Below are 22137 nucleotides of genomic sequence, written 5' to 3' on the forward strand. Positions count from 1 at the left end.
CAAAATAAATCAAAAAAATTCCTGACATTTGTGGGATCTTCAAAACTGGAACACAATATTTGTAATTTTTTTTTTGGATGACATTTTTATCCACATTCCTTGTACACATTTTATTTTCAGACAAATGTTAGAAATGTATTTTTATTTCCCTCTGTTTGTTATATACTATTTATTCTAAATCACTATTTATGCAGGTTTATATAATATCAAGTAAATGTCTTATCTGTTCTTTTAAATAGCAGTATGTAGGTTTCATTGGGTAACATGTACCGTTTTTGTGACAATATGACAAAACTTACCTTGTCTACGGTAGAGAAAATAAAAAGTCAAAATAAGTCATTATGACAAACGAAGGGTTATACTTGGTACCGTGAGCTTTATTCTAAAATACTGTTATTCAAATAATAAAAAAAAACACATTTCAACATTGCTGTGCACCTACATCATTATATCAACACGGATATTCTGCTAAACTGTGACTTTACAATCAGCTAACAATAAACAGCCCTATCACTAATTTATAGAGTAAACCATTACAATATTTATTGGTTTATGGAAAGAATAGATTAGATATGTAGGCGAGTTAATGTGCAGTACGAGATTAAAACCGTTTCGATTTCACTCAGTTTCCCTGGTGGTCTAGTGGTTAGGATTCGGCGCTCTCACCGCCGCGGCCCGGGTTCGATTCCCGGTCAGGGAACATGATTTTTTTTTTTTTCTCCCAATTGGACAATACTATAGTAATGACTTAATATTATGACCATTTGCATTATGAGCTCTCCTTGATGTGCATTTATTTCATTTTTTCTTCTACCTAATGACTTGCACCACCACGCATTTTGTTAATGTAACCCTGTCTCCATTTCTTTATAGAAATTGGCCAATGAGTCTGGTTTATTTAAGAGCTCCTAAGTACTATTACTTTAAATGTCTTCTTAATGACTCAGTGCAGGCTCAGCTCTCTGCTTGTGGCTTATATAGAGATTATTTTCAGTGGTTACAAAAGCTATTTACTGTTTCTCTTTACAGACTGAATGCAGGAAAACCCTGTCTGGCTTGTGCTCTGCTCATTACATCATTCTGGGCAGCCTAAACTAAACCTTTCCATGACTTACCCTTGGCAGGCACATTTTGGTTAAATATTGTCTGTGCATTTTTCCAAAAAGTAAAGAGAAAAGTCACAGCAATCTGTTCCACAAGAATTAATGCTTTTTCCAGAAGGGATAAAATACTTTTATGATCTCTAGAGAGATGCCACTGATTCTACAGCTGCTAAAATTTAACTCACACTCCCCCCCCCCCACATAACAAAAATGATATTTAAAATTTATGGTACACACACAAATGCACTGTACAGCCCATATCCTTTTGTCTGTTTTGCCACCTTAGATAATTTGTTCCCATTCTTCTAATTAAATAAACGTCTGAACCCATGCCTTTCTCTATGTGTTGATTGTCCTCGGTGTGAGGATTAAGTTGAACTGGCAAAGACATGTATGTCTGTTGACCCAAGTTTTGCACATACTGAGTCATCCTCATTCTTAGACATACATAGGACAGACTTTATAATCGGAGTGTCTCTGCAGTCTGAGACACTTTAACCCCTTAAGGACCAAACTTCTGGAATAAAAGGGAATCATGACATGTCACACATGTCATGTGTCCTTAAGGGGTTAAAGGGATTCTATAGTGTAAGATATACAAAGGATTATAAACCCCTTTTTGTACTCACCCGATTCCAGCGCCGATCTCCTTCAGTGCTGGGCCGGCACTCTGCCTCCTCTGATGGGGGGGCTAAAGCGCATGCGTGCCGAGCACTTTTAGCCCTCCTCATAGGCCCAATGGGTATTTGACAGACGCTGGATGTCCTCATGCAGAGCGTGAGGACGTCCAATGTCAGTAAGGGTGACCAAAATCGCCTAGCCACCTGGAAGTGCCTCTAGCGCCCGTCTGATTGACAGCCACTAGAGGCAGTCTTGGTCCTGCAATGTAATTCTTGCAGTTTCTCTAAAACTGCAATGATTTACATTGCAGGACTAAGGGGGTTAGGCACACTGCACTTAGATCACTTTAATGAGCTGAAGTAGTCTGGGTGCCTATAGTGTCACTTTAACCGCTTAAGGACCACGACATGTCAGGATTCCCTTTTATTCCAGAAGTTTGGTCCTTAAGGGGTTAAACACCATAACCAATACCTCCAATTGTACTGGCTATGTTGCCTGAGGTCTGCCTCCAACATCATAACAAATCTCCCAGTATTTAAAACTTAAAAAAGAGGAACACTTTCATTTATTGTAGTTTAAAGACACAGTATTGCGAGTATTATGGTGGAGATCGGTTATACACACAGACACAACAGTACGGAGCTTCTAAAAAAGTGGGCCATTAAAATAGATGAGGGCTAGAGGGACATAGGTGCAAAACAGGAACGGTTCGTCCTAAATAGGGACGTTTGGGAGGTACCGGTATGTCATAATCAGGTTTCTGTTTTCTTATTATCTGCTCTAGTATTTGGACACTGAGCACACACTGTGGGCTCATGCAATGCAATGGCTTTGCACTATAGCAGGAATTGCTGCAGACCTTTCTGCCTTCCTGAATGAAAGTTAACCCTAGATCAACAGCAATTCAGAGGCAAAGAAAGGGCTGCAGAATTTTGACAATGCAGAATACTGCCATAGCCCAGTGTTCACAGACTATCGCATGCTCATCTCATCCAAATTTTTATTCATTGTAAGGATGGGGGGCGATTCGCCCAGGTGCCACGACCAGGGTGGCCTTAGGATGTGTGAGCTGTGCGGCAGGTACAGGTTGCCATGGCAGCCGCATAGCTCACACGCGCAGTGACAGGCAGCCGCAGAACTTTAAAACCGCTGCATCTAAAATAAACAGGGTGGAGCTAATCGTCCGCGGGGGCGGAGCTAAACACTGCCTCCACCTTCTGCAGCACATTGAGGGGAAGCAGGATGGAGGTCTGCTTCCCCAACAACTACACAGCATGGACTGAATCCACTCCTCCTGAGGGCAGGAGGAGGAGAAAGGAAGAGGGAGATGGAGGGAGGAGGAGGGTATGTGTATGTTGACTGTCTGCCTGTGACTGCCTGCAACTGTGTGTGTGACTGCCTTCAACTGTGTGTGTGTGTGTGTGTGTGTGTGTGTGACTGCCTTCCTGTGACTGTGTGTGTGTGTGACTGTCTGTACTGTGTGTGTGACATTTAAGCACTTTCTAAAAATGAAAAAATTAAACATTAAAAATATTGCAGGTGTTTTTTTACTTTTTAAAGTGGGAGGGGGGGTGGGTGCCAAAAACAGGATCCACCCCGGGTACCAAATGCTCCATGTACGCCCCTGGTTGTGGCAGTACGGATCCGGGGGGGGGGGAATTGCCCACCCCTGAGATTCTCCCCTGCCGGCTAATGCACATTGTCCAAGTGCCAGCCTTTAAAATGTGCCTTTGCAGACCGGAGGGGAGATCAGAGGAAAAAAAAACATTAATAAAAAGCCTCCCTACCCTCCCCTCCCCTCCCCCCCATACACACACTGCCCCACAAACACTGCACTCCATACACACACTGCGCCAAACACACACTGCACACCCATAGACACATTGCCCCCCCCACACACATATAGTGCTCCCCATACACACACTGCCCCCCATACACATGTACACTGCCCCATACACACATCGCACACAGTGCCCCCATACACACAATGCCCCACACACACTGCAACCCTGACATACACTGCCGCCCTCACGCAGGCACACTTCACTGCACACACTTCACCCCTCACACATACCACTGCTCCTATACCGTATATCCCAGCAGACCCCAGCTAAGTTGTCAAACTGTTCTTAAACGGTTTGACTACTTTCTCTGGGGTGGGATCCTTGCACTACTGGCACCATAACTACTACACTGATCTGTAGTGGTTATTGTGCCTGGATTATTTCTTTAAATAATCTACAAGTGCCCCTCCCGAGATCAGGTTCTGGATCCGCCACTGGGTTGTGGCTCTAGGTGCAGCTTAAAAACAGCTCGGCAAAAACCAGACATCACTCACAGTCTCTTTGTTCCTTAACCACTAAGCTGCAGTGGGTGTGTCGCTTAGAGTGTTCCTTTAAAAAGATCCTTAGGGCCCCATGTACTTGTGGTACCCTAGGCATTAATGTATTGCTGGGCCCCTTCAGTAATGCATCTCAGGTCTGCCTTAGTTACACGTTTTGTCCCCATTCTGTCCCTACCATAGAGATCGTGCTGTCCTTTTATAATAATTATCGCATTCCATTACTTTAGCTTAAACAGACATTTTATTGCCAAGCCAACGTTTGCTAAATAAAACTCATTGGTCACACAAACTCTCTTCTACACAAAAAAAGAACAAAATATTCTGTTTTGATACTAAATACAAGTTTAAATTACACTAATATGTAAGTCTGGAAAATCAATCTCCTTTATACTTGGGCTAAACACTTTAAAATGCAAATGTCTCCCCTTTGATTAAGAACCAATTCATACCAGCAACACAAATTAAAAAAACATGTGTTTATTTTTCATTTAATCTAGAACATCACACAGTTATGGATTCCTCCATATTGTTTATTAAAGCAGGACTTTGATTACCAAAGCACTTAAAAACATTTTTTGTTCAACCAATACCATTATTCTTAACCAGCCATGAGCCTTGACAATTTTGAAAAGAGAGTTCACTGAAAGCTGAATAATCAAAAACTAGTCTGTCTTACCATAGACAGATACATTATCTTAAGACATCAGTTAAATCGACATGCACACACATTGTATAGAGGAAGTATGGAAGATAAATGGTTGGGCGTTCTCAAGTGTTATTTAAATCACATCGAGCAAGGTTTGATCTGCATGAAACCCAATTTAAATGGCATATAAAAAAAGCTAAGCAGGTGGATCATTAAAAATATCATCAAATTAGAAGGATAGACTTGTGTGTGGAACCTACATATGGGGTTGGGACGCGGCAATACAAGATAGTCCCAACAATTAAAGCACACCATAGTCACCAGAACCACTACAGCGTAATGTACTGGTTCTATGGTCTATAATCGGTCCCTGCAAGCTTTTCAATGTTAACGCTGCCTTTTCAGACAAAAGGCAGTGTTTACATTGCTGCCTAGTAACACCTCTAGTGGCAGTCAATAGAGATGTGTCCTATATTTTCACAGTGGGGCTGGGAAACCTAAACAGCTTCTTGAGCACTATAATGTTAGGAATAGTGGTTTGTGTTCCTAACACTAAAGTGTTCCTTTAAGTAAACATGCGATTTTCAATGCCAGATAGATGTCCAAACAGGTTATCATCTCCAGGTCACTCGACTAGATAACAAGTTTATTACAAATTACCAGTCAGGACTGTCATTAAATAAGAAACCTGCCATTAACTCGCCATCAAGAGTTTAACGAAGCATCAGAAATGGGGTTAAGGCTGGAACGCCAACTACTGTAGATTATGGTTCCATTAATGCTTAGACAATCAGTAGGATGCAGTGCACATCAGCTGGACTGCAAGATCTTGCCCAACCTGATCAGGTCTTTGTGGTCCATTCAGGTAATCGCAGTGTGAGCTGGAGATAACCAACACAACAAAGCAATTAATGGAAACGGACGAATGATAGAACGTAGGTCTAGATTAGAATATGATAAATTGGGTCATATCAATGTATTGGAAATGCTGTGTTCTTAGTTTGTACTAGGTGTTAAAAGCATCAAGGTATGGCAAATCTGGATTTAATTAAAAATATAGGCTTCGGTTTGTAAGTTTATATATAAATAAAGTCGTCATATTTTGTTCTTCTACTGGAAGATCCATATCTAGAGAATTTATGTTTTTCAAGGTGTTCATTAGCAGCAGGCATGACGAGGGGAAATTAAAAATTCACAAAACAAATATCCTTGTCTAACTTGTGAAGGGGAGATGATAAACCCATTGAGTGATAGCTTGATTATTTTTGGCCTTCTGGATTTTATCACTCAATGAATAACTAGTGTAATAGTAACCAGTGACTTATTGCACATAATGCACATTAAAAAAAATAAACAGACAAAAACAACAAAATATGTACACTTCTGTTTAACGACATAAAATATATATTTATGTTTTTCTTCCCAACTGTATTATTAATGTACATTGATCTAAAATGTGTAGATCAATGGCAAAATATTAAAAGTCTGCCTTTGTTGTAAATTTGATGAACACAATGCCACGGGTATGTCCCAGGTGCTCACTGGTTCACTCTGGCCATAGTAGGACGAAGTGTCAATGTGCCCTCAGCCCAGGAACCAGGATACTGTCTCATAGTCTTCCAGAGATTCAGCTCCTCTCCAGTGGAATCCATCCAATCAACAGGTTGTCCGTTGAATAAGCCTGTAAAGAAACCATAATTGGTTTTATGGTCACAAGAAGTCATACTGCATTATAGGGTGTAACCATCAAATGCACCTTCCCATCGTTAAAATTATGGGTTTAAAATTAAGCTGGTATAAGAACAAATCCTTTAGTTAAACATGATTTACAATAGTCGTTTGGACCATAGCCCTTTAATCCAGGAGATCAGATCTACTTTTCAGAAACTGTTTGTATAAATGTCTGGACCTGCCTATTAACAGAACTCTCCAGCCAAGCATGAAATACACTTTACATAATAAGCTCATGAGAAAATCTGGTTAAAATTTCAAGACTCACCACCTATTTAAGTGTTCTTGCATAGCAAGACCACTTAATGTTATCTCACATATATATTATTATTCTTATTATAGCCAAATTTACCACCCTAACTCCTCCCACAGTTTTTAGACTACATAGACAAAAATATAACAAAACGTGCGGATTGTTCCCGATTGGTGTGCTATTACTTTGTGGAACGTTTCGCCGAATGGTTCACGGAATATCGTCGTTCTCGAGGCAAAATTGGTCCCATAGGAATGAATGGCAAAATGTTCAAAGCTAGAGTGGGAGCTGGCAAAAGCTGAAAAATCAGGACATGATTTCTAAACTGCCACCACTCCCTCATTTTCAAGCCCACCTACACAAATCTTATAGCAAAATGTTCAGCTATCCCTGCTACCACGAGAATTGTCCACGGCTAAGCCATAGTCCTGATAGTTTTCACAATATGACCATTTGTTTGCAACTCACGCCGTCCATTGACATTCATTGAAACTCCACTCTGCAAAGCTCACATTTAAAGGGCAATTTCTAAACTGCGACTGTGCCTTCATTGTTAATATCTCAGAGACATACTATGCATCAAAATGTAGGTCTGGGTCTTGTGATTCTCACAATATAAAGCTCTTCACTGTAGGACCGTTTAAAGATGGCAACCGCAAAAATACTCTGACCTGTGCCAGGCTGCAGCAGCAAGTGATGTCATAGACAGGGCCTTTTGTACACCTGCTAGTGTTTTTATAACTGTATGTTTTAATGTAACTGTGAAGCACTTTGGGCAACAACGTTGCAATTAAATGTGCTATATAAATAAATAATAACAGTTACTCCGCCCACTCCAGTTGTAGACTACTGGTGGAGGCAAGAACACTTCACACAATTTCCCCAGAAATTGTAGCTTTTCTAGTTATTGTTGTTTTCAAAGCTTAGTTAGGCAAAGGGTTGTAAAGTATACACTTGTGTCTGGACATGTGCCTCTTCAGAAAATGTGTGTCACAGAAAAAATGTTATATGTAAATCCACTTTGTGAATCTTTTGAAAAAAAAAAAAAATAGATGATCAATTTATAGAGGAAAGTCACTAAATGTTGATTTTTATTAACAGATAAAGTGATTAGTGTCCAATAGAGGGAAAAATAGAAAAGCAGTAAATAAAAAAATAAAATAATAATAAAAAAATAAAAATCTCTCATATTTGTAATTATTCACACACTTTTGGTTCCACTGATTCAATTGCCAAATCAATTTTCCAGTAATAAAATTCTGCAAAGTCGCATATGGTCAAAATGCAGGCATCCCAAAAAAACGTTCTATTTTCTGGAAAAATGGTTGGACCAAGCAAACTTTTTTAATTGTACACAAGTCTACTGGTTACTAATCCTTACTCACCGCTGCCATTGCTCAGTCTCACTCCCCCTAAGAACTCGTTGCTAGATAGAGGCTCCCGGTCCCACACGCTCAGCTCAAGACACATGTTTTGTAGATCCTCTGGCTTGATCCCACTGTACACAATAGTGTGATTATAATGAGGATTAAGGGTTTTCTTCACAATAGGGGTCTTTCTTTTTGTGTTCTTATTTCGAAGGGGTAGCAGGTATCTGCATCAAAAAGGAGAGAGGGCGGTTCATTCATTTGAATCCCTATATAAGTAAATACGGTTATTTACAGTTTCCTTTAATAAGCACAATATTGTGGATCCATGCGAATAAGTTAAATAGGCACCATCAATTCATTATATGTGGACATCGTTTTGAGTTAAGCTGTACAAAAAGGCATTTGCATTCATATACTGAAATTACCAATAGAACCATGGTAACCCACCCCTTGACAAAGCTGTCCGATGTTCCTCCTGGTTTGACAGCCGTCAAACTTTTGGCTTCCTTAATCCAGACGTGAAGTTCTCCACCCTCGCTTCCTTTAGCTGGTGAGAAAATAATGTGAAATTTTAATGAGAACAAACTAATAGTGCTCCAGACACACTTCTCTAAATAAAGGATAAGAACATGAAGTTTTAACAAATCAGTAAAACCATTACCAGTAGTTGTTCAGGGATCTTTAACTAAATCCTGGGTTTAAGCAACCGAGAACAGTGGTTTCCACTTAAGCCATTCTGACAACCCCCCTCCCCGCCCCCAATAAATGTGTGATGCTGCAAATTCATTACTCCTGGCAGTAATGAATCAACATTTTATTAAAAGTTTTGAAAAATCATCTTTAGCTAGAATGCTAGGTTTCCTCAGATTGCAATTCCTGCACAGTAGACCCCACTCCCCCCGATGCTTCCTAGTTACGGATGAAGTCAGCCAGGGGTGGAGCGGTAGTCATGGCAAGGGATATAAGGTAACTAAATGCTGTATTTAACTTTTGGAAGCGTGTGTGGTGGGTGGAAGCACACAAACACTAACTTTATGAATACATGCTCGTCTTTCCAATGTTAAGTGTATTCCTTTTAATTAATTATATTATAATCCTGCCCCAGTGACCTAGATGCTCAGCACAGTACTCCCATATACTGGTATGGGAGACCACTGATTGACTGAAATCTAATAATTTCCTTGTGCATACTGTGGTCTGCAGCATCACTGAAGTTCCTGAGTTTATCATTTGAAAGAAAAAAAACAACTTTTTTTTGTTTATTTGAATTTTGGTATTTTTAATGCATCATGTATTATCTACACAATCTTCATTAAATATGAGGTCAACTACAGTATAATTAAACATTTCATTACATGTAGCTCACACTCTCATTTACCACTAGCACCTTCTTAAACTCGTCCATCATCAGGATCTCTCTTCTTCTCTAGATTACTTTTATTTCTATGCCTTTGGCCAATGCCTTTATTCAGTTCACTACAGCCACTTGTCCCTTTCAATTAATGCTCTGTATGTACAGGTTAACCTACTTTTTCTCCTCTCGCTTCCACTTGAGACTTTTGAAGGCGGAATGTACTTCAAAGAGACGACCAATTCCCCTTTGTCGTTAGAGAAATTTGGATCTGCATTTCCCTAGATGGAAGACAGAACTATTAGGAGATAGGGATAATAAAACAGGATAGAATAAAATTAAAGAGAGAAAAAGAATTGCTAAGATATGTAGGCATCAAATCCATTCTATCAGGTGGAAATGGTCTGGTTTTGGACTATATTTAATACCAGCCATACAACTAGTAGCTTAGGCTGATAAATAGGCCTTTTTAATGGCTAACCCTGTTGGCCACTAAAACATAAATTAAATAAAAGCCTATGGGGGTCAGTAAGACTCCCACATTAGTACAAGGGAGATTAACATTTCTGCTAGTGGCTGCTCAATGTACTAAAAGACAAGTGACACGGCAGCTAAAGACAGCAGGTAAGGGCTTTATTAATAAAAAAAATAATATAAGGGGCTTATGCCCCCCCCATCCATTGGTGGCAGGCAGGGTGTACAATTAAAGATATAAGTTATGTTCCCCTAGTCCATAAGCCCCTAGCTAACTCCCCCAATAATAATGCTCTGATCAAATTAAAGTGTTCCCACAGACAAGTCTCATTTATCTCGAGACTTGCCATGGGAATTTTCCCATGCAATTCTAGAAATAAGCGAGACCTGTGTGACTGAGCACTCGGACTGAAATTGCATAGCGTGGGAAAGTCCTTGTAAGAGCTTTTCTCACTATGCAAGCTCAGTTTGCACAGAGCCCTTGGTAAGTCAGGTTGGATTTGTTTTTTGGTGTTGCGTTTTTTTCCCCCCTGTCATTTTTTGTGATATAGCCCCTTTAAAAAAAAAAAAAAAAACAACCATGAAGTTCTAATGTAACTTTTTTTTGTAGATATACCATTCAATCTATTTTTGTCTGCTCGTATGTCTGGTAGGGCTTGTGGTTCGTTTGTACAATGTGTGAGGTTGTATAATTACAGACTTCAATGAGTTGGCACTGTATTGTTTGTATGTCCAGGTCTTTATATTAAATGGACTGGATATTTATGTGAATGTATATGATTTTTTTTCCCTGTTGATAAAAAACAAACAAAAAACAACTAAATAAAAAGCTGCTTTGGCGCCACTCTCAGCTGTTCTCACTGGGAATATGGAAACCGAAAAATGTCAGTGGGTGAAGGGTTCCATTAATCTTCAAAAAGTTACAGTTCCATCTTGGTTTGAATTTCCCCACTAATTCGAAGTTTGTGAGTTTACAAACTACAGTAAATATCAGAGTTTGAGGATAGTGTGTGAGTTTATTTTCAGGAGTACAAGTTGAAGGATAGGCATACATTACAAGAGCCCTGGATTCTATGGTAAAGTCTTGATTTGGGGGTTCTGCCCAACTATGCCGGGTTTGCTCCCTGATGCCTCACTTTTGGGCACACCAGAGAAATGTCCCCAATAAGTGCAGAGAGAAAGCAGTATTAGATGTGGTTGCAGTGCGGAACCTGAGATCAAGTCCTACAGCCCCTTTATAAGCACGTCAACAGCACTCTGCTTATAAGCAGCCCTGAGAACGGATAGCCAGAGCTGCTGTGTGAAATTGTCTTTTTCCGAGGAGTCTCGTCCCTCGTTGTGTCACTGCTTGCTGCACCCTCTGCCCCTCAGTCGTCACATCCAGTATTGGTAGATATGTATAAGTTCTAAACACATAGCCCAATCAGAGCCTCACCTTTCCATGCAGAGGAAGACATTCATCTGTCACACCGTCAAAGTTCCAGCAGTCCATGGGAAGGTTCACCTCCCCAAGGAATGTGTTTCTCCCAAATCTATCATGGTGCCAGACTGAGAGCTGCAGGGTTCTCATAAGCAGAGTAGATTCAGGTACGGAGTACTATGGAAGAAGAACATGAAACGTATGACCTTCCATGATTAGGGCAAAGCATGTTTATTATGCAAATACATTACATAATGTCATGCATCATCACATTTCCTTAGAAACAGAACACACATTGTCGTACCACATTGGGATAGGCATAAATATGTCTGAACCCCCAGATTACCTGCAATGTTTCATCAAACAAAGGATTTGTTGTGCTGCGTTTAATTGTGGTTTTGCGTTTTCCTTGGCGAGATTTGTCAGGCAGAAGATAAGACTTGACGTATCTACAGGGAGACATAACTAGGTTATTGTTTCATATTTTCGTGAAACTAAAAGAGTAAAAAAAAAAATATACCAGAGACATTGCAGCAGTCCTGTAACTCAATCTTGCATACTTAAAGTGCATTATGGTCTTCATGTACAATATAGCACTTTTATGCAGGGATGTTTCCTGAACAACTGTCTGAAGATAAGCCGTAAAGCAGAAACATAGTACTCCCTTACTTGATAGTAATATAGTTTTAACATATGTTATGGCCTTTCGGCCTCAGCAAGAATCAAGGAACAAGAGCATATATTTTAGAAAATATTTCAGTTATTCACTGAAGTCTGAATGCAGTTTTTGATTTAGTCAAAATAAATTAATTTCAAGTATATTTTTCATTTAAAAATTGACAATCTGGTTGAATTTACCACTAACACAAGAGTGACAAACCGCACATTTTTTTCCCCCCCATGTACTTTTTGAGCTTAATGAATTAAGTGTCTTTCTGGAATAGATCCAAAGAACAAGTGACTGTATGACTGTCATTTATCATCAGTATCCACATTATTTTTGCTTCAAGGGAAAGTGAATGTTACAGAGAATTATTGGCATGTTTTACAATTCTGCTATGCAATGCGTGTGAAAAGGCTACATATCCTTGGCTGTCCACTCCAGGATCACAAATATATTTAGTATCTCTAAACTTGTATTATACTCGTGGATCTCACAGATAAATTGTGCTGAATGTATAGGAATACTACACACATACAAACTATAGTCATACACAAACAGATATATATGTAAAGGATAAAGGATCCACTCACACACTAATCTTAGAGAAATATAAAATTCTGTATATACTTTATGACAAGGATGCCCACCCTTTTGCCAGAGGATTCTTGGAAATTTTGTCTAACAACAGCTGGACAGCTGATTAATTACTGTCACTTACGGATTGGACCTCCTCTTTATATCATCCCCGTAGGCCAAATTCCGGCATTCTTTCACATGAATGGTGAAGATCTGTACTTTAGCATCATATTTTAGGGAGAACATTATCTCTCCGGTTATGACCACGTTGCCAAAGTCGCCAGCCTCACTGTAGATGCTCATCATGCTTCCCAACGTGCTCTGTAAAAGTAGTAATTGCAGGAATTGAAATAAGGGAAGGGGGAGAGGGAACCAAAAAACACACAACATAATATTTTTCTATTCTCCTTTCCGATTTTGGGCTCTCAAATTGCAATATGATCATGTGCAATCTTATTAGAATGTCCATAAAAAAAATAATGTTAATAGCTTCATGGTGCGATGTACTTTAGTTACAATGACATATGGACCTCAATGAGGTCCGGTGGGATGTGGAAACGGAGGCTTCCAATAGGCGAATTGAAAATTTTCAAATCCATTCATTTTCTCCGTACACCACCTTAGAACTCCAACAAGGCTATTACAATTGGAAAAAAAAACATGTGGCATTCTTACTGTGGACGTCCCACTGCGTAAACTGCTTCTAGAAGTTGTCATGCGATGAATTTCCACCAGGTTATCAATATCTTCATCTTCTTCTTCCTACGTGAGATGGACAAGATGAGCCAGTAAAAGCTCAACAGTTTCAATATTCATTTAATTAGCCTATTTCCTGCTCCAAGAGTCTTATAAATTAAAGCAACAACAAGAGAGACTCCCATTCGGTTGGTGGTCTTGTTTATAAATAAACACACAATTTATTTTAAGTAGCTACAGATTTGTTTTTTCTTCTAACGGGTAATTTTTATTGAAGGAAAGATTTAGTTTTTTTACAACACAAGAGTAAAGCATAAACATTACACACATGTCCAATGGTAAGACCTCACTTGGAGTTTTGTACGCAGTACTGAAGACCATATCTCCAGAAGGATATTGATACTCTGGAAAGAGTTCAGAGAAGAGCTACTAAACTGGTTCATGGATTGCAGGATAAAACCTACCAGGAAAGGTTAAAGGATTTTAACATGTATAGCTTGGAGGAAAGGCGAGACGGGGGGGCGGGGGGGGGGGGGGGGAATCAACACAGTAAAGGAGGAGACTATATTTAAAAGAAGAAAAACTACCACAACAAGAGGACATAGTCTTAAATCAGAGGGGCAAAGGTTTAAAAATAATATCAGGAAGTATTACTTTACTGAGAGGGTAGTGGATGCATGGAATAGCCTTCCAGCTGAAGTGGTAGAGGTTAACACAGTAAAGGAGTTTAAGCATGCGTGGGATAGGCATAAGGCTATCCTAACTATAAGATAAGGCCAGGGACTAATGAAAGTATTTAGAAAATTGGGCAGACTAGATGGGCCGAATGGTTCTTATTTGCCGTCACATTCTATGTTTCACATAAGAATACACAAATGAACAGTGTAGCATTTGGTTATATTAGAAGCGATGCGATTAATGTGGTATTCATTTACAGTACTGAAAAATTAGCAGCTACAGATTTTGTATAACATAATTTAAAAAAAAAACAAGAAAAAAAAACAAAAACAAAAAAAACTTTACTAATTCATGAAAGACAATATTTTGCAAACGGTTACATTTGCCAAGAGTTTACAAACAAGGTCAGAGCACTGTAATGATTTTCCACTATATATAAACACACGTCATTACTCTGTAAAATAATGACAATCCCTCTCCTGCAAGGGAATTAATTCATACCATTTTACCAAACCTTACATTTAAGCAAATACCGAAAGACAATAAAATGTATAGCTCACAGTCGATAATTAAGACGTTTAGTAAAATTAAGAGGCTAACGTTCACTGCAAGAAACCAGACATCACTTCAACTGTTTCTATTAATAATAATGGGGAAACAATTTACTTTTTTTGCGGACAAAAAAAACAAACAAAAAAAAACAGATGCTATATGTATTCTGGAAAAGGATTTAAAAAAAAAATTAAAAAAGTAGCTCAAGTGGTAATGCATGAGGTATAAAGAGAAGAGTTAGAATTGACATAAGCTCCACCCCAGAAAAAAAGAAAAGAAATTATAGCTGTGCAAGAGTAAGACATCCTAACAATACATGCAAAATGTAATGAATTAGTAATAATCTTGATAGCAGGTCACACACAAAAAAAAACATAAAACAGAAAAGCATAGTAATGCAGCAATGGATTTGTTTATTGATCTATATAAGGGAGTGAAGCCACACTCACACTTACAAAATTACTCAGTGTTTTAAAAGAATTTGCAATGGCAAATTAATCCTAACCTGTTTACACCAATAAACCACCCTTTTTGGAGCAATGAATGAATAAGGCATATGTAACTAAACCTTCATCATCCTTCATTACTTCTACATTGCTTACACGCTTCACCTTTGCTTTTTTTAATCCATCAATCTTTACATCTATCTATTACAAACACACACACATATCCACAGGTGTGCAATATTTTGCCACGTTTTGGAGCTCTCACTAGCTCTTAAAAGTGTGAGTGCATTATTCCATTCCAGTCATATTAAAGAAACACTATAGTGTCAGTAATACAAACATGTATTCCTAACACTATAGTTTCTGTTTGACTGTTTAGGTTTCTGGCCCCCGTGAGCTCGCTCTGAAAAGGTGATTTTACTCACATTTTCTTCTGCACTAGTCTCTGTGGCTGAGATCATCAATTTTTATGATCTCAGGCTAACCAATGTTTTCCCATAGAAAAGCATTGCGAGGCTATTGCTTATGCGTGTCAAAACATCATGCTGCTCCAGTCAACATCCCTTATAGAGATGACTTAAATCAATACGTCTCTATGGGGAACGTTCAGTGTTTCCATGCAGTGTGTGGAGAAGCTAAACGCCAGTGCTGCACACTGTGCGGCACTGACACAGGAAGCATCTCTAGTGGCCCGTCTGAGTGACTGCTACTAAAGGTGTTACTAGGCACCAATGTAAACACAGCCTTTTTCTCTGAAAAGGCAGGGTTTAGAATGAAAAGCCTGCAGGGACAGGCTATATACACTAGTACCACTGCATTAAGCTGTAGTTGTTCTGGTGACTATAGTGTCCCTTTAATTACAGACTATGTGCATGTATGAAGCGGACCGATGAGCTTCAGTACTTTAAAAACTGCCAGGTATTTTGTACTGGAAACAAGTTTGTCACTTTTTGAAACTCATGCTTCGGTATTGGTCATAATCCAAAAGGATGTTCAACAGTTGTATTAACTCATACATGATATTAACACCAATCTTTTACTATAACAATCACTTCAACTTCAGGTTTAAAGCATATTTTACAGTTCTATACAGCAGCAATATTGGTATTTAAAAGATTACTCTATGTCATTGTGATGTCTGTGATTACACTGGTTGTGAAGCCTTTCAAAATGGAAGGCCTTAAGGAGAAGTGTATCTAGTGACGGTCTTTTTGACAGACGCTAGGAGGCGTGTTCTCTGAAAAAAATAAATCAATGTTTTACACTATCAGGACAGCATCTAAGCAACAAATCCACTACATAGAGATGTAGTGTATTTGGTGTTGAGCGTCCCTTTTAGGTGGGTTAAACTAGTACATGCACGGGGTCATCAGATCTACTGAATTTATTATGACATAAGGATTAATAGCTGCAATGGACTGACATAACACATACTGTTTCCACGTTAAGCCCAGGTACAGATTTGCTTCGATCTACCAAAGTGCTTTCTCCAGGTGGAGCCTCTCCGGGACGCAAATCTATCACAGATTTACTGTAATCTGAAAATAAAAAAACAAGAGCACTTTAACACATCTATAATTTCGGGACATTTAAATTATTCTAAAAAAAATTTTTTTTTTATAAAAATGAAAAAAAAAAAAAAAAAAATGTACTGGTGAGGACAGAGGCTAGTTTGCTATGAAAGGGTATTTGCACAGTACCTGAAGGTTTTAAAACTTTGCGAGGATTCTTCTTAAATAATGCATCACTTTCATCTGCAGATCCAGCGCTCCGGTTTCCTAGACGGACCTCCTTAAAATACACAGAGATTTTGTGAAACAATTAAGTACACAACAAGAAAAAAATTATACCAAGGAAAATGTGCTAGAAATCACACTCCACAAATGTGGTTATTGCTTATATATATACGTATATAGGTCATTCAAAATTTCTGCCTATATTGAACAAGATGATACACCCTACTTGTCCATCACCCATTCTGAAAGCACAAGACCTTTTTCAAATAACTGTGCAGGTCACAGAGGTCTGAAATAACTCGAGAAACGGCTATAGATAAAATCTGTACAGAAGGTTACACAAAACAGTACAAAAATTATTGTAGAGTTTATTCTAAAAAAATATTATTTTATTTTAAACAACCATAAAATCATTTTTATATAATAATTCAACATACGCTTCACCGACGTACAACAAAAAAATAAAGCACACCAAAGTGACAAAAGAGAAAAAGAGGTCAAATGGCATTGTGCTTCCTAATCTATTGAATCTTCTGGAAATATAAACTTAAAAAAAAATTAAAAAAAAATTCAAATTTATTCATATTTGTGAATTAAAATGTAAACCACATTGTCTACAAAACCCGCATTTCTTTGTCACATATATAAACTTTAACATGATCTTTTATGTCCAAGAATGTACAAACTGATAAAGAAACCTACTCCTTCAGAGTCAGACTGGTGACGATCTCGGGATCGCCCCGGAACAGTCAGGGTAGCTACATTCGCCCCGCTAGTTTTCTTTGGCTCCTGTAGGGTTCCAGGCTTTTCCAGTGAATTTTTCCTAAAAAATTATTACAAACAAACAATGAACCAACAAAAAATAGGAAATTGCTCTGTAAATGAGGTGGGAAAGCATATTGGTGGAATTTCTCAAAATCTGTGTAAAGCCACAGAGAGAAAGGGTAGTATTTTATCCCAGCAATATATAGCCATTATTCACTAACCTATTAAAAACTATACAAGTCACATGTAAATATATATATATATTATTGTAAACACATAGGTAGAGCGGAAACAAATTTTACAGTTCGATTAAATTCTATTGAAGAATCACAAGGAATGCATCTCAGCTGCAGATTGGAATAACATTCCACGCCTCTAGACACTTATTCTTGCCTAAAGCAAAATTTTTCTTTATTGAAGATGACACAGGTGGAGCATAAGTTACCAAAGGGTAGGGTAGGGTACCATTGAGCCATGGAAGTTTGCACTCCTGTACACATTAAATAGAAACAAAGAACAGCGATCTAAAACACAGTGGCTGATAATCTCCTTATGGGTATTGATGCATATAGAATAAATAAGGGGAATGGAGCTGACACGACACGTTGATACTATACAAGTAGAATTTGTGGTATGTACAACATAGCCCTGTAAGTGTTTCTGGAGTACAATATTAAATGCATGCCTGCACTGGTGCACGTAAATAAGATTGTGAAGAATTTTACATTTTAATCACGGTCAGAATTGTTAGCAAATGTACAGACTATTGTTTTTTTGTGTTTTTTTTTTTTTTTAAATGTATTTTTTTATTGAGGGGACAGGGTTCAGAGACAGGTTAGTACACAGCGAGGGCAGAGGATCGGCTGCCTCCCCTGCCACAGCTACAGCCACGGGGAATCCAAATACGGTGTTGACCTCTGGGGCCAGTAAAATTCAGATTAAATACTTGGCAGAGTGTTCTCTGGATTAAAAGTAGATTTTTTTGTCAAAAATATCGTGTTTTGTCCTCTGATAAGCTTAGTTATATGCTTTTTGGAGGCGCTCCAAGCATGTACGACTGTCTTGGTCACATATGATTTGTTTAAAAAAACAAAAACCTGGGGCGGGGCCTGGCCGCAGAAGGGAGCAGACGCATGTCGCTGCTGCTCCCGTAGCTGATCCGACTTCTTGCCGTTTATCGACTAGCGGAGACCGCGAGCTGGCTCAAGTAGGAACCCACTCGACGGCGGAATCCGAGACCTACAAATTGACACCACAAACGTGGATTTTGGCAGAGGGTCAGTGTCCATTAATGTTGCGGCCTACAAGCATGGCGGCGGCGGCGGGGGAGACGGCCGCTTTCCCGCCGTCCACAAGCACGGCAAGGCAGAATATGAGTTCCCGTTCCCCCCCCTATGGACCGGCGGGGGTAATCCCAGTCCCTACCACGATGACACACACTGCCCATCGACCTTCATTTACCCACTTAAGCCTGGGTTCTGGATGCTCCAGACCCGGCAACTTGCCTCCCCTCATGATACCGCATGGCGAGGGTCCTAAGCGAGAGACAAAACAAGATAAATCGAACCTGGCCAAGATGGCAACACAAGAGCGAGCTACTACTAAGCGATTACCCACTCAGCCTCCTAAGCACGCAATGGAATTTGTGACCCGGCTAAGCACTTACCTCCGGGCGAAGTTCAAAACCCGGAGGCAAAGCTACATACTAGCGATGAAGGAAGTAATGGCGTGGATACGCCCGGCCACCCGGCGCCATCTGCGGGTTAACCCACCTTGTAACCCACAAGCAGCCTCCAGAAGGAAGGAACACCGCTCAGCAAGACGGGAAACAGAAATGGGGTCCACGCACAGCAACGCCCGCGACCTCAAGCCCCAAAGCAGGACCCGGCGACCCACCCGTCCAACCTCCCACCCAGCAAAGCAATCAACACCAACTCAGCACAGAGGTAACCCTCCAGGCACTGACCAGCCTCACAAACTACACCCCTGGGACGCATGGGACCAGCACTCAGCAGCACCACCGGCAGACCCGATGGCACTGGCCTCACCCGACCATGAGATGAACTGTCCTCGATGGCTGGTAAGGGGTATTGGCTGAAGAACTCTGACTCCCTCGGCGCCTCCCCTGCGGCCCAGTACACAGACTGACCTGAGACAAACCTCAAGTAAACTCTGCCAGTATCGATCCAGCATGTGGTTTTTAATTGTTACCTCATACCATAGATAGCAGTGTTAACTTGTTAACTAACTGGATGTGTTCAGAACACCTTTACTATGCATGACTTCGCGATATCTAAAGTTTTGATCATTAATACTGTTAGCGCAACACTCGTTTTAATTGCAAATGATAGCAAAGCTGTTTTATGTATTATGTTTTATATATCTCTATGATGTCTCATGCTACACTAGAACACCCACCCTGCACGGCCTACGCTTGCGCCGAGCACTTCCATAGCGCTATGTTTAGCGGTACTACCATCCTAGCAAGTACCTTGCAATACAGCGACACAGACCATAACGGCCTATACGGTACCCTGGTACCCATTACAGCGAACACACGCCACCCCACGCCACTTTACACATAATTCTCTTACAAGCATGGAACTAAAGTCACAGACATAGCCCTCATCAAAAAGCGCAGAGCAAACCAGTAAATATCGATGTTATAAGTATCCAATACTGACCCTAGATATGTGTAAGCTTTCTTACATAAAAAAAATTGTGCACTGTTTAAATGCCATAACTGTACTGTAACGATGACATGCTTCGGCTTACAAACGCTGTTGTGGCGAGGTAAGCTGTCTTGTAACCTTTACGCACGCAAAAATAAAGAATTAAAAAAAAAAAAAAAAAAACTCTAAATATTAAAATGTAGCCCCTAGCTCATGTGTCCATTCTTGGCAGGGGAATCCTTCTACAATTGTACTATTTTTCACTTTACATTCATATTCAGGCATTATGTACCCTTTAAAAGTAACACCCCCATGCACCATAATCACTACAGCTGGTTGTAGTCGTTCTAGTACCAGGAGTGGTAAATGTCATTTAGCAAGCAGTTTTAGAATGGTGACTCTATTCAGCGGATATTTCAGGACCACACTCATGTCACTCAGTCAATGAGTGTGCCTTGTTTAGCTCAGCCTAGATTAGCTAAACTGCTTAGCTAGAGCTAGACTGCCATGGGCACACGGCAGTACCTACGTAAGTTATCAGAACATTCTAAAATGTAAAATTACACTGAGATGGCTTCAGGACACTCCTGGCACAATAACCACATGGAACAATATGGTGCTTGGTGTGTCCCTGTAAGCAAGCAATATTTTAACAATTTGGCTTTTAAACACCTTATACATTGTGAATGCAGTTCAATATTACATATACCACATGATCTGTTAATTTTGGAACACAGATGAGTTTTTTTAAACCTCATATTTCACAATTCACATATCATACTGTAAATTGCTGAGTTTCCAAAAACAAACTACAAAATCAGTCACTGACTGAAAACTGACCAGCTCATAATTTCTAAATCTGAGGGTCAAAAAATTAAATAGATCAGTTTTTAATTTCTTAGCACTCTATTTGGCATGATGTTATTGATATAAAACTTTTCATGGGAAAGCGATTGCTTTACAACGAATATTCTCATTGGAAAAAAAAAAAAAAAAAAAGAGGTGGACTCACCTTGAAGTGGATGGAGTACTTTTCTTGGAGTCAATTTTGTAACTATTCAGACTCATCTGCTCTGTGGATTCAGTATCACTTCTCTGGTCCCTGAGATCTGGAGAACTGGTCACCATGCTACATAGCAAACAGAAAATGGGGATCGTTTGTTAAAGGAATGGAAAGGAACACCAAATATTGCTTTCCACGTGTTTTCACGAGAAAGAGTAAGGACGATTGAAGTTGAACTCTAAGCACCAAAACAACTTTAGCTTAATGAAGTGATTCTGGTGTTTAGGTCATGTCCCGTAGTTGAACTACTCATTTCAACAATAGCATGGTTCAGTATAAGACATCAGATCATAAACATGATTGGCTAATAGCCAAGCTTAAATGTGGAGTATTAATCAGATATTGAAAAAAAGATTCTATAAAACAGAGTAATTGAAAAATTGTTGGGCTTACATAACATGCATATAAATGGGATAGTTGGTAAGTGTAAGTGGATCCACATGGAAAGGCAGTATCGCAGGGTCATGTGGCAAAATAGGCCTCTGAGCGGCATCCATCTTGAAACGTATACCTCAGTATAGTAGCCTTGTAGAATCATGAAAGTCTTTCAGTAGAGGCTTGGTCAACACCCCAGTGGGTACTGTGAAATCACTCACTTTTCTAGACGGGGATAAACAGGGACAGAAGGAAGAGGATATTCCTTCACCTCACATGCGTCCACAGAGAAGATGAAATCAGGTAGTATTCTATGAATCCAGCCCAATGCCCATCAGGCTCTGAGGTTGGTATTACCTGGTATTTACCTGATAGATAGGGCAGCTTATCTGTTAAAAATGGATTGTTCTTGCTGGATGAAATGCTTAGTGTCAGGCTTTTTCCTGCTGAAGCACCACTACATGCACCGGTCTCAATTGACTGCCAGTCCCCTTTATAATATTGTAAAGAACTGTGGAATAAGTTGTCGCTAAATAAATGCCAATGCTTATAACTCAGCAGCATGTTGTGGGAGAACCAGTTCATAAACTTTTACCAAGAC

The 22137-nt window shown here is 39.5% G+C and overlaps 1 protein-coding gene and 1 non-coding gene across 3 annotated transcripts in view; one reads left to right on the top strand and one right to left on the bottom strand.

The window, feature by feature from the left end:
- The first annotated feature begins 628 nt into the window (after positions 1-628).
- On the top strand, positions 629-700 carry TRNAE-CUC (transfer RNA glutamic acid (anticodon CUC)). Its single transcript has one exon. It is a non-coding gene; the product is annotated as a tRNA-Glu (tRNA).
- A 3831-nt stretch (positions 701-4531) lies between these two features.
- SYTL4 (synaptotagmin like 4) overlaps positions 4532-22137 on the bottom strand; it is a 59409-nt gene continuing 41803 nt past the window's right edge. For both annotated transcript variants that reach the window (XM_063431888.1, XM_063431889.1), the window contains exons 6-17: positions 21111-21227; positions 17364-17484; positions 16626-16716; positions 16360-16463; positions 13229-13315; positions 12696-12874; positions 11660-11762; positions 11329-11490; positions 9598-9700; positions 8516-8615; positions 8084-8292; positions 4532-6395 (exon numbers count right to left, since the gene is read on the bottom strand). In XM_063431888.1, the coding sequence (XP_063287958.1) occupies positions 6253-6395; positions 8084-8292; positions 8516-8615; positions 9598-9700; positions 11329-11490; positions 11660-11762; positions 12696-12874; positions 13229-13315; positions 16360-16463; positions 16626-16716; positions 17364-17484; positions 21111-21227 (1519 nt within the window). In that variant the 3' untranslated portion in view covers positions 4532-6252. The remainder of the gene's footprint in view (positions 6396-8083; positions 8293-8515; positions 8616-9597; positions 9701-11328; positions 11491-11659; positions 11763-12695; positions 12875-13228; positions 13316-16359; positions 16464-16625; positions 16717-17363; positions 17485-21110; positions 21228-22137) is intronic.

This window comes from Pelobates fuscus, chromosome 9 (assembly GCF_036172605.1).
Source record: "Pelobates fuscus isolate aPelFus1 chromosome 9, aPelFus1.pri, whole genome shotgun sequence".
NCBI classification, from domain to species: domain Eukaryota; kingdom Metazoa; phylum Chordata; class Amphibia; order Anura; family Pelobatidae; genus Pelobates; species Pelobates fuscus.